A 13,019-nucleotide genomic window follows, 5' to 3' on the forward strand; every position below is an offset into this window, starting at 1 on the left:
GGGGGAGAGACAGAGAGGAATTCCCACAGAGGGCGTCCCCGAGTTCGGGAGGTCCTGGCATCTGTGCTGTCATGGGAGTTCTGGAATAATGGCTGAAATCTGGGGTCCAAGTTCCATCTCAGCACAGATTCTAATTTGCTGTGCAGCCTTGGATACTCGGCTTCTCTGAGACTCAGTTTCCTCATCTGACAAGCGAAAGGGCGGAGTGGGTGATTTCTAACCAGTGCTCTATGTGGACTGAACACGGCCTGGCCAGGTAGGGGATGTGGGTGAGCTGACATTGGCATGATCGCTTCAAGGTCAAAGCTGTCTTCTAATGCCAAACCCAGGACTCTGCAGCTACACCTATGAATGACTTTTCTCTTCTGCCCCAGAATCTGCGCAATGGCTCAGTGTTCTGAGAACATGCAGAGGGGAGCAGGGCCTAGCACGTCTGGGGCACAAGAAGTAGGTGTGAGGCTTGTAAGAAATATGCCTTTGATTTATAGAAAAGAAACAGCATGTGGCCAGGCGGCTGCTGAATTTCCCCAGAGCAAACAGGATGTGGGGGTGGGGAGAGAGGATGAGAGCTGTACCCGTGGCTGACAGCACTATCCTAGGAAGATTCCCTAGACCAGTGGTTCTCAACCTTCCTAACGCCACGACCCTTTAATACAGTTCCTTATGTTGTGCTGACCCCCAATTTCATTGTTATAAATTGAACATAATTAAAGCACAGTGATTAATCACAAAAACAATATGTAATTATATATGTGTTTTCCGATGGTCTTAGGTGACCCCTGTGAAAGGGTCTCGACCCCCAAAGGGTCGCGACCCAGAGGTTGAGAACTGCTGCCCTAGACAAAGGGAGGTGGAGTCCCCTAGAGAAGGCCCCAGCCCCCATTTTTTTTTAAATAACCCAATGGGAGACAGCAAGACCGAGGTGACCTATTAGGAAACAGGTGATGAAATAGTATGCAGCCAATGAGGACCTGGAGGAGGGTCTAAATAAATATGCCCAGCGAGAGATCCTGTACAATGGGCGCCCACTCTCCAGAGTGTTATTAAAAGTCTCATTTTCGCCATGCTTCTTGGGGGTGACTAGAGAAGGCCCCAGCCCATTTTTTTTTTTAAATAATCCAATGGGAGACAGCAAGACCGAGGTGACCTATTACTCAGCCAATGAAGAACTGGAGGAAGGTCTAAATAAATATGCTATGTTCCTTGCCCTGCTTGTGATCCTGTACTAGGGGCAGCCACACTGAGAGTGTTATTAAAAGTCTCATTTTCGCCATGGTTCCGTTTCCTAGTCCGCCATGTGAAATGTGGACAGGCGAACCATTTCTCACACGCTGCCGCTCTCCCCGGCTTCTCTGAAATGAGAGGCTCAGGGAAGGCATAAAGGTGGTGTTTTGGCTTTGGGGGCTTCAAACCTTTTTTTTAAAAAACACACACATATTTTATTGATTTTTTACAGAGAGGAAGGGAGAGGGATAGAGAGTTAGAAACATCTATGAGAGAGAAACATCGATCAGCTGCCTCCTGCACACCCCCTACTGGGGATGTGCCCGCAACCAAGGTACATGCCCTTGACCGGAATCGAACCCGGGGTCTCTCAGTACACAGGCCCACGCTCTAGCCACTGAGCCAAACCAGTCAGGGCGGGACTTCAAACCTTTAGCTCATTAGCTCAGCCACATGGAAATGTCACGTGGAAATCTTGGTTTGTCCATAAAAGTCACTGTGATGTTTAACTTTTCCTATTAAAAGTCACACCCCCGAAAGGGACGGAAGGAGGGAGAGGGCGGAGAAAGGAAAGGAGGCCGGGCTAAGGCAGAAGAGAAAGGAAAGGCCGGAAAGGGACCCAAACGTGGGGGCAGCTGCTGGGAAAGCTTTTCAACCGAAAACAAGAAAAGAGGAACTCCCGCCCCGCAGTATTCTAGTTTTTATCTGGGCCTGTTGCTAAATAAAGAAGAAAAAAAAAATAATAAGTTTTTCTTCATTTTTATTTAACTACTTTAAAAGGATGAAAGAAAGAAAAAGGGCTGCCTGAGTTGAGCCCGGGGGCCTGTCCTCATGAAACTTGGATTTGGAAACTTTAAGGTAGAAGTGTGGGTGCTCCCCCAGCCCCCCACAACAATGCTAACAGACACACCCCCTGCTGGCCCCGGGCCCCATGCTCTCTGTAGATTATCCCGTGTTACCCTTGTGTCCATCCTCCAAGGGAAGTTATGTTGGTTTCCCTGTTTCATACGGAAGCCAAGGCTCAGAGAGGCTTAACCACCTGCCCAAAGTCACACAGCTGATGGGAGCAGGATTCAAACTCAGGCCGCCTGGCGTTAAAGCCCGCTGCGTTCCTCCCTGACCAATCCATTCCCTCACTGCTCACCTAGTTTCCAGCTGTAGCTCTAATTGGATGAGACACAGATGGAGGGGAGGAGTGTAGGGGTCCCACCCTTGAGGTACCCCAATGCAGGGGAGAGACAAAGGCCGCCACCACCACCCTGACACAGGCAGGCAGAGCAGGAGGACGCCCCTTACCTTGATGATCTCCTGAGCGATCTGCCGCGTCTTGTTGATGTCCAGCGATGTCTTGGGGTCCCTCACAAACGAGTGTAATGTCCGCCCCTTGCAGAAGCTGTTGAGAGAGGCGGGTCAGGCAGAGGTCTGGGGCCAGTGCAGCCTGACCCCAGCCCTGTGGAGCCTGGGAGAGGCCGTGGGGAGAGCTGAGCTCTCTCCAACCCCTGCACCAGAATCCTCGTTCTGTTCTTAACCAAGCCTGCCTCCCATTCCTCTGGGCCTGCCTGAATGTACAAACACAAACTCAACTCGCATGCACCCCATTTGTGGCCCAGGGCAAGCTCGGGCCCTGGGGCTCTCTGTAATGATTCTCATGATCGTTTCTATTGTTTTCTGATCACAGAGATTTTATTTCAGTAAAGGAGAGTGGGAGGAAGGTGGAGGGGGGTGTCAGCGTGGTTATTGGATAAGGGCCCGCATTTTGGGGTCCCCCTCTACATTGTCCCCTAAAACGTGAGGTGAGGAAGGACCCAGAGAGAACGTGCGCCCACCCTCCTGATCCAGGAGAAGGTGACTTACGCCACCTGAGGAAGGGGCTAGTCGTTAGAAAACGTCTCCAAGGAGATAAGATGCTGGAGCCTCAGAAACTCTGAGAGCAGAGGAGGGGTCCAGAATATTGGCTGATAGTTCCTTACCTGTGTCCCAGTGCCTTCAGGATAGTCTACTAGTAAAGCCCGCTAAACCTTTGTCAACGAATGCCCTGCTACACTATTATAGGTATTCCTTCTAAGCCAGTGGTTCTCAACCTTCTGGTCCTTTAAATACAGTTCCTCAGGTTGTGACCCAACCATAAAATTATTTTCGTTGCTACTTCATAACTGTCATGTTGCTACTGTTATGAATCGTAATGTAAATATCTGATATGCAGGATGGTCTTAGGCGACCCCTGTGAAAGGGTCGTTCCACCGCCAACGGGGTCGCAATCCACAGGTTGAGAACCGCTCAGATCTTTTATGGGACTGGGTGGGTAAGAGATGGAAGGATGGAAGGACAGACGGACAGCGCTGGCGCCTGGGGTGTGGGGGTTGTGGAGCTGGCGTCACCACCGTAAGGCTGCCTAAGGAACCACGCTGTCGTGCTCTGGGCCGGCATTTTGTCCCCGGGTGTGGTGGCGGGTGACCTCGCACTGCTCAGAGGTTCTGGTGGGTGGTAACTTATGTCTGTTTCTGATAAACAAGCAAAATGGGGGTGTATCCATGTCCAATCACTATGCTGTACACCTGAAACTAATATAATGTTGCATGTCAACTATAACTGAAAAATAAATTTAACTAAAACCAAAAATCTTCCACCCTCTCCAGGGCACCCACATAAGTATCAGGGCCCCCAGGGAAGGTGAGGCCGAGGCGGCCACCCCAGCGAGGGCCGGGGCGGGGTTACCTGGTGATGATGGCCAGGTGGGGCGGGTTCATGCAGGCCCCCATGAAGAGCACCACGTTCTCGTGCCGCGTCTGCCGGTAGTTCATCACCTCTTTCTTGAACAGCTTCAGGTGGTCCTGGTTGTGGCCGTCCATCTCCAGCAGGCGGATGGCCACCTCGCCGTGCCAGCGGCCACGGTGCACGCGGCCCCAGCGGCCCTGCCCGATGGGCTCGCCCAGCTCCACCTGCTCGAAGGGGATGTCCCACTCCTGCAGGTACACGCTGGTCTGGCTGGCCTTGCGGGAGATGGGGCCCCGCCAGGTGCGGCGGGAGCTCGGCAGGTCGTCCACCTCGTCCTCGTCGTCTTCTGCCTCTGACTTGCCAGCCTCCGGCTCCTCGGCCTGGAAGGACAGGAGGAAGGAATTGAGGGACAGCAGATCTGGGCTCTGCTGACTCCCCCTCCCCGGAGCCCCGATCAGGTGAGGGAGGAGGACGGGCACAGGGTTGGGAGGCCCGGGTCCCGGTGCCAGCCCTGCACTGGCTTGTGTGGACAATAGGCAGGTCACTTGGCACCTCAGTGTCCTCATCCATGAAATACAGGCCTTGGCCGGGGAGAGGGGGATGGGGGGGAGGCCTAACACGCCAAGAGCTCCCTATGAGTGACATCTGATCCCTGGGGAAGCGCAGACATCCCCAGCATGAAGAATTGAACCGCATTCATGCTTCCTGGGTGTTCTTTTGTTTAAGCACAAGCGTCTGACTCTTCTCTGGGCAGGAGTTAGTTAACATTCTGCTCGCTTTGCAGGGAGCCAGGCTCGGCTGACACTGTGGTTCAAGGGTCAAGTGGTGTTGGCCTTGGCTACAATCAGAATCAGCTGGGGAGCTTTGGTAACAGATGTCTGGCCCCACCCTAGACGGGCTGAAGCAGAGTCTCCCGGGCTGGGCCCGGGCCTCCAGGCTGGGGGTGGGAATCATGGGCATTAAGAGCTGACTTTAGCCTCCAAAATAGAAAAGCAAAGGGAAGCTTGCTTCCTCATCCTTCTTCCCTGCCGAGCACATCTGGCCACATCTGCTGCAGCAGGCACCTGAGGTGGCCTCGCAGGGCCCGGCGCCTAACCGGCTCTGCATGCTGAGCTGGAGGGAAAGAGGGAGGGGGGAGAGAAGGCGCTGTCTAGGCTCACCTCTACTTCATGATCCTCCAACACGTCTGCCTTCGGCTGGTCGTCGAGCCTAAGAGTAAAATTGGGTTTGTCAAGGAGGCCCTGAGGGTGGGCCACTCCGCTCTCAGCTGGGCCGGGGACTCCCCTGTGAGTTCTGAGAAGAGGCCACCAGGCCTGGATCCTGACTTTGACCCTCACCTATGGGAAAGGAGGTCTGGATGCTGTGGAAACAGTCAGGAGGCGGAGGACCAGGCCCCATTCCCTTCTCCAGCCTCGGCCTTCTCCAGACTAACCCGAGGGTGGCGGGGTTGGCGGGGGAGCGGGGGGCGGCAGGGACCACCAAGGCCCTTTCAACCTGACAGCCAGTATGGAGGTTCCAACACAAGCACAGAACTTGAGTTTCTACTTGAGAATTGGTTCTGGTACGTCCCGGCTGTGTGACTTTATGCAGTTTCTTAACCTCTCTGAGCTGGCGATCCCATCTATACACTGAGGATGTACCTACTTGGGAACCTGAGTCAGGTGCTCAGCGTGGCCTGACACTGAGCTAGGGCTGCATGAGCAGGAGCTATTTCTAGTAGTTTCTATAACTCTGAGTACCCTTTGCCCCCTCCTCCTGGGTCAGGTTTACCGCCCCACCCAATGTTGACTGCACCGATAAGAGGCGAATAAAACCCTCTGGCTGAGCTCAGGGGCCTAGGGTGCCTTAGCCCAAGCCGTTTGCCATCTGGCTGGCCCATATGCAAAGTGGGAGGTCAGAGGTTCACGGGGTGGGGGGAGACGGTCAGAGATGTGGATCCAGCTGCCACAAGTCCCCATGGAGGAGAAAGGGGACACAGCACGGGAATGCCTACCGGGTGCTGTCCGCTGCATCGGGGAACGGGGCTGCCGGTGGAAATGCGGAAATGTCTGGAGGAAACAAAAAGCAAATACGAAGCGTGAGACCACCTTCCCACCCCCGTGAAAGACACAGCGCTTACACGCAGGGAAGTGGGTTCTCCCCCAGCCGCCCCTCACAGGGCTACACACGGGTTCTCCAGCCCTTCCCACGGGGCCACCTTGTGCTTTTCCTGAAACGGAACCTGAACACAGCCTCTACAGCACTTGGTTTGTCCCAGAGGGGCCCCAGGTGGGCGAGGAGGATGAAGTCTCAGTGAACGCCATTCCCCTGTGGTCTAACTGCCTCATACCAGCAAGTGGTGGAAGCAACCTGGGCTACTGTTTACTGGATGTGGGCCAGGCCCTCCTGCTCTGCTTGGAGGCCGGGCTGGTGGCCAGTGGAGGCGGAAGGAGGACTCACAGGTGGCTCGTGAGGGACACCTGGTGCCTGGCACCGGGGCTGGGAATTTCTGGCAGGAGCTGGAGCCCTGCCCCCTCGGCTTCCAGGTTTGGTCCGCTGGTGGACAGCTCGCAGGGGAGAGGAAGAAACACACAGCCCACACGCCAGCTGGGGCCGCCCCCTGAGTCTGGGGCTTTCCCAGTGTTAGCACCAGAAGCTGCACAGGGACACCTGAGAGATGGCCACCCAGGGCGAAACCAGTGTGTTACATAAGGCCAAGGCCTCCATAGCTGCTCCTGCTGCCTGCCTCCTTCTGTTCTCGCCAATGCACTCGGGGAGACTGGCAGCCCCGGGGCCGGCTGGGCCCCTCGCTCCCTCCTCTTTTATCAGCTAAAGAAGATAAACTGGAGTTAGCAGTGGCTCAGGCTAATCGAGCCTCTCCCTGTCTTCTAGGACAAAGAGCCTCCCCATCGGCCATCAAACTTCCCTCGATCTCACTCCAGGGCTTTCTCCTAGGCCAGTGGTTGGCAAACTGTGGCTCACGAGCCACATGAGGCTCTTTGGCTCCTTGAGTGTGGCTCTTCCACAAAATACCACGTGCGGGTGCGCACGTACAGTGCAATTGAAACTTCGTGGCCCATGCGCAGAAGTCGGTATCTGAACCACAAGTTCTCAACCTCTCTGGAAGCTCACAGACATAAAGAATCTGAGAGCAGCCGCAGGCCTTCTTATCAAGGAAACGCACGCGTGTGCCCAACATCCAGTGCACAGGCTCTGGGAGATCCCAGGCCCGGGCAGCCGCTGCTAAGGCCTCCTCCAAGCACCGCTGTCTCGTGTCCGCAGACTGCCAGGGAGGCCTGACACTTCTCCCATCCAACACCGCTCAAATGTTTCCACGGAAGAAAATCATGCTTGGGGTGGGGGTTCAGGGAGAAGCAGCACTCCGGTGGGAGGACAAAACGTCTCTGAAGCCCCATACTTTGCATTCTGCTCCAAAATGTGTCCATGTTTGTTTTAATGGAAATAGTTTCCTTCCCTTCCACACAGCACATCTGCAGAGCAAAATGTATCCTTTTGGAAGTAGAGGCACGTTTTCCCAATGCTTCCAGGCACTGCCCTGCACGCCATCCTAGAGCCAGCAGGCTCCTGAGGGAAACCACAGCAACAACTGGTATGAAACCACGGAGGCAGCTCGGGGAGCCTGCCCCTGACCCAGCCAGCCTGCGCGCCTGTGATACCCTATGGATGATCCTCTAAGAACTGACAAATGCTCCAAGCCACTCCCCTAATAGAAGAGCCTGGAATAACCAAACTACCATGACTTCAGCACAGACATTTTTAAACTGGGAAAAAAACAATTAGCTACAGACTTTGTCTAAAACTAAACCTTCACATGGCTAAATTAAGATTTAAAGTGGCAGATTGCTTATAATGGTGCTTGTCACCTTCAGCTAGAGAAATAAGGACTGACCGGATAAATGCCTTAGGGGCAGGAATATGGCCAAATGCAAAGACTGGCACATAGTAGGTGCGCAAAACAATTTTTGTGGAAGGGAATCAATAAATGATCGTCATAAGTTTTCTTTCTTCATTGAGGCGGCTTTTCCAATAAGTGGCCAGCAGATGGCGCCATGCGACAAGGCTCTGGAAGGTGAAGCCCACTGAGTAAGGGAAGCCTGTGGACCTTCCCAAATTGGCTTTGGCTTCTGTGAGATAAGCAGTTTCCTGGTCAGTGTTCGGAGGAGCAGACCATGACAGATGCGCAGAAGGCATAAAAAAAAGTCCTCCCCGCCCCCCCCGCCACTTATGCAAAAGGAGTTCCTGCCACCTCCTGGCATGTGACCCTGGACAAATTGCCTATAGTTTCTGTCCAAGGGGCTGGACAGGATGGATGCCACGATCCCTGCCAGCAAGGTACTGCCCCTGTGAAGGCTTCTACTCACCCTGCCCCCATTTCCAGCCTCAACAGACAGGCAGCTCTCAAAACAGGCGGATCTGAGACTCAAGCACCTCCAAGGTGCCGAGGGTGAGGGTGCCCAGGTGGGCTGGGCAGAGGGGTCACAGCAGAGGACAGTTAGTGGAATCATGCAAAGGACTCACCTGGAAAGATAAACTGCTGTCTATGATGAATGAAGTAGGCAGCTTTAAACAGAAGAGGAGGTGAGTCACACACAGAACAGCAAATGAAGCGAAGGGGAGGGGGCACAGGCATGGGCTTGGAGGGCGGCTGGTTATCGGGCTGGGGCAGGCATGCCCCCGGTGGGCCTGGCCAGGACAGGGTGATCCATGCAGGAAGGAGAAAAGAAGCTGGGAGAGCGGGTGTTGGCAGGAGCCCCCAGGAGTGAAGGGGCTTGCCCTGAGGACTGGGGTTCAGAGACCCAGCCTCCACGGCCACCCTGCTGCAGAGCCCCGGCCCATTCCGTTCCCCTCTCAGGCCTGCTTCTCTGTGAAATGTGCACGGGCCCAGGAGGGTAAAATCAACGGGGAGAGCAATGACTCTGAAAACATTTGACCGTGGTGCTGGGACTCGACCGTACCTTCCAGGGAAGAACATCCTCTCTTATGGAAAACTGAAGGGGGCTCGCCGGGGATCTGAACTCAGACAGCACGCCTCTACCCTCAGCTCTGCCATTTACGAGGCTCTGGGACCTGGGGAAGTTTGTTAACCTCTCCAGTTGTACTGCACAACGGGGTAGGAATAACCTTCCCCCAGGTTTATTCTTGAAGATAAGCTGAAATGCTCCTGCACAGCAGGGTGGTGGACGGCAGGGGTTTTTCTCCAAGATTAACACCCCCGACCAGCCCGGCCCGGACACTGCGGTGACCAGAGAGCTAACAGGTCCCGGAGAGAGTGAGGGCTCTGTGCAGCGGACAATGCGGGCCCAGCGCGGGGCATCGGGGAAAGCCGAGACGCTGGCTGACGTCACACAAAGCGCTCTCTCTGTGGCTGCTGTTTTTCAAACAGGCCCTTTCTTTTAGAAAAATCCAAACCAGGAGGTTTAGCCGAAGGCCCAGTTTCAGAGCATATTAATGACAAAGCAGAATGGGAGAGGAGGTTAATCAAATAGGCCATCGCTCAATAGCAGGGCGGGACGGGTAGGGTCATGACGATGCATTCGTGTCAGAAGATACCCAGCCACGTGCGGATTAAGGAGAAGGGACAGCAAAAGAGAAAAAAGATTCCTACAAAGGCAGTCTCTCCCCATCCCCTGAAGAAGTCCCTAGAACCCTGCTGAGATGGGCCCAGAGAGGTTGCCAGGCCTCCTGCTGGCTGCGGGCGGCCCAGCTGGGTCCCTTGGCACAGGGAGAGCTGTACGTCTGTCCTCCTGGGCCTGGAGTGACAGGTGGGACCTGCCCTGGACTCCATGGGCTGAAGCTGGCATTGGGCCTGTGGCTCGGCCAGGAGAAAACTGGAGCATCCCAGCTCCCCTTCTTCCTCCAGGCTGCCAACTGAATACACTGAAGGCCAAGACCTACTTGGAGCTGCCAGGGAGGCCAAGGCCGGGGCTCAGTCCTCAAATGGACACATGGGCTCCGCTCCTCTCCCTGGGGAGGCAGCACACCCCAGGTTTGGCCAAGAAAAAGGGGTCCTGGCCCTACAGACCCCAGGGCAGCCTGGGCTGTGGTAGAGTCCGGCCAGCTCTGGTCAGGTCGGCCCTGTGGGACTCAGTGTCATCAACTACACCTGGGGGATAACCTAATTCCAACTCTACAGGGTCTCTAGTTTTATGGAAAAGGGAACCAACACTTCTGTTTCGGTAGCTGGTTCAGATCTCAGAGCAGGTAAGTGACAGAGGCCGGATCCCCTCTCCCAGGCCTTCTGGACCCGCCCTGGCTCCCTGGGAGCTCAGAAGCCCTGAGCCAGGCATGTGCAGGAGGGCAGCATGGGGGTTCTGTCAAGAACACAGGCTTCATGTCAGACAGACTTGGCTTTGATCTTGCTCTACTGCTTACATGCTGTACAGCGCAGGGCAAGTCACTTCCTCTCTCTGAACCTCTGTGTTCCCATCTGTAAAATGGGTACAATTCAGGGCTGTTATCAAGTTTAAATACGGTAATGTAATTGAGCTGGGCACAGTGCCTGGCTCCCCGCAAGTGCTCTCAGTGGCTGCAGTGTTTGACCCTGAGCCTGCTGGGGTGTGCTGAGAAGGTGCATGTGACCCCATCCCTAAGAGCCCCCCAAAAGCCCGGCGGTGTGGTACCTGGGAAGTTGAACCTGCTGTCCCGCTGGCCGGGCGAGGGGTTGGGGGGCGTGGTGGCACTGGACGGGTTGGACGATGTTGGGAAGGGAGCCGGCGAGGAGGGCGTGGAGGACGTGGTGGAGGACGGGTTGCTGCTGGAGTCCAGGTGGTTCATGGTTGGAGGGTGCTCCTGCAGGACCAGAGACACAGGAAGTGGGTAAGGACTGTCACTGCCCCGCCCGGCTGCCTCCCGCACCCCTTGCTGGAACCCTCCCTTCCCCGGGTAAAAGCGAAGAGGTGAGCCCAGGGTATCCTGACGTTTTCCGGTCTAATATTTGAAGGAAGGATGGTACACTGACATCTTTACCTCAATGCCCACCCCCTAGAGGACTCCTGCTCATCTGATTTCAGCTCAAACATCCTTTCCCCTCAGAAGCCTTGCCTGAGCCCTGGCTGGGACCGCGCTCCTCCCCTCTATCCTCCCAGAGCTCCCAGCACTTCGCATCAGGGCCCTTCACTATGTTTGCCAACTGCAGGAATCTTGGGTGGTTTTCTGAAGAATGTCTCTCCCACCATCGTGTCCTGTGAGGGCAGGGCAGGGACCACGCCTGCTCAGCAGACCCCAGGGCCTGGCTCTGAGCCAGCACATAGTAGGGGTTTTTTAATGAATTCAATTCAGACCCTGACAAGTATTCGCTTTGTATGTGGCACACAGCAGCTGCCTAACAGTGTTCCCTCCTCTCTTTTGCAGACGTGCTAGCCAGGCCCACCCAGTGGCAGGAGGGTGAGGGGTGGGTGTCCGGGTGGGCAGAAATGCTGACGTGCACATGCCAGGGTGTGCATGGACATGAGGCGGTGAGGGGTGTGCAAGGACGGCGTGAGGACCATGTGAGGAAGGGAACGCACTTGGTGTAGTTGGAGAAGAGTGGGCAAGTGTAGAAACAAGTTGCCAAGGGGGGAGTGGCAGATCAGGGGGATGGTATTCTACCAAGGAAGTGCGCCCATCTGTGCCAGGCACTAATCCTGACAAGTAAGTTCATGACTATCATCTCGTTATCCTTACAACACCCTGTGAATGAAGATCATTGTTCCCACTTTACAAGATAGGAAAACGGAGGCTCAGAGAGGGACAGGAATGCACTCAAAGTCACAGAACAAAGGGGAAAAGTCAGGACTCGAACCCAGGACTGTGGAGCCTACCACCTTTGCCCTCCCCTCTCCATTCCTGGTGGGAATGGCATCCTCAGAGGGCAAGGTGATGCCAGGCAGACAGGAGAGAAGACACGAGCGGGCCCACAGAGACACCAGGTGGAGCAGCCCTCCAGGCGGCATCCTCCGCGTCCCCGTTAACTGGCCCCGCCACCTGCCTCAGTGCCCTCTGCCCAAACCTCCACCCAGGCTGCCCCAAACCAAAGGCCAGACACAGACAGGGGCAGCCAGTCCCCTGGCCCTCAGCAGAGAGGCAAGTACATGCTAAGCCCTGGTCTGGGGCTGGGACACAACATACTTGAAACACACAGCCACACCCATAGCCGCCTGGGGGAGGCCACCCACTCCGTGGTCACCAGGATGGGGGTGGCTGCAGAAGCCATCAGCATGGGTGCTTCACAGATACCAGTACCCCTGTGCACGGGGGCCCCAGACAGGCCTGGGACCATTGTGGGGGACACAGGCCTTCGAGAATCTGTCTAGCTGCAGGGCGTCTGTCTGTGCATTAGGTGAGAAGCCCGGCCAGAGGCCATGGAAGAAATGCACTTGCACGGGTTACTTCTGTATGGGTGCCTCACAGACACCACGCACCCCTGTGCATGGGGGCCCCAGACGGGCCTGGGGACCATCGTGGGGGACACGGGCCTTCGAGAATCTGTCTAGCTGCAGGGAGTCTGTCTGTGCATTAGGCGAGAAGCCCGGCCACAGGCCATGGAAGAAATGCACTTGCACGGGTTACTTCTGAAGGTTTGCTGCACTGGGACTGCGGCTGGGCCTGTCTCTCACTCACAGGGGCCCCAGTCCTCAGTCTCCTCGTCTGTAAAATGGAGGTGATGTCAGCATGAAGGTCAAAGGAAACACCACTGGGAAAGTTCCTGACTCACAGGCAGTGAAATATCAGCTCCAAAAGGGCGAGTTGGGGCAGGGCACGGGTTACGGGCATGTACTAGGAAATGGGAAGTTTGCTACATGGTTAAAGATAGCATTCCTGAAGGTCCCTCTGGCCCCAGATGTGGACTGCACTGTCCTGCTGGACCCCCGCATCAGGGGGCTTCACAGAGAGGAATCCGGGTGGGGGGCTTTCCTGGCAGAAGCAACAGACCCCCCAGGCCACCGTCCAACGTACCTTCTTTGTCAGTGCCTTGGGGAGGGTTCCGAAATGGGGCTCGGCTGCTCTGTCCACCGGGTTGTTGATGTCCGAAGGGACAGATTCCGTCCTCCGAATCCGAGCTACTGGAGAGGGGAAACCATCAGCAGGGAACAGACTGAGAG

The 13,019-nt window shown here is 55.6% G+C and overlaps 1 protein-coding gene across 11 annotated transcripts in view; it reads right to left on the reverse strand.

Moving 5' to 3' along the window:
- Positions 1-13,019, reverse strand: part of KSR1 (kinase suppressor of ras 1) — a 106,945-nt gene that overhangs the window by 11,301 nt on the left and 82,625 nt on the right. For 9 of the 11 annotated variants that reach the window (XR_001364276.1, XM_014548858.1, XM_014548857.1 and 6 more), the window contains 7 exons: positions 12,874-12,980; positions 10,560-10,728; positions 8,458-8,499; positions 5,933-5,987; positions 5,100-5,148; positions 3,940-4,319; positions 2,521-2,617 (listed from right to left, as the gene is read on the reverse strand). Coding sequence is in view for 10 of the 11 variants with exons in the window: in XM_014548858.1 (XP_014404344.1) it covers positions 2,521-2,617; positions 3,940-4,319; positions 5,100-5,148; positions 5,933-5,987; positions 8,458-8,499; positions 10,560-10,728; positions 12,874-12,980 (899 nt within the window). In the remaining variant the exon portion in view is untranslated. The remainder of the gene's footprint in view (positions 1-2,520; positions 2,618-3,939; positions 4,320-5,099; positions 5,149-5,932; positions 5,988-8,457; positions 8,500-10,559; positions 10,729-12,873; positions 12,981-13,019) is intronic. The other 2 variants (XM_014548849.1, XM_014548852.1) reach the window with 2 other exon arrangements.

Source organism: Myotis brandtii, unplaced genomic scaffold (assembly GCF_000412655.1).
Source record: "Myotis brandtii unplaced genomic scaffold, ASM41265v1 scaffold523, whole genome shotgun sequence".
Taxonomy (NCBI): domain Eukaryota; kingdom Metazoa; phylum Chordata; class Mammalia; order Chiroptera; family Vespertilionidae; genus Myotis; species Myotis brandtii.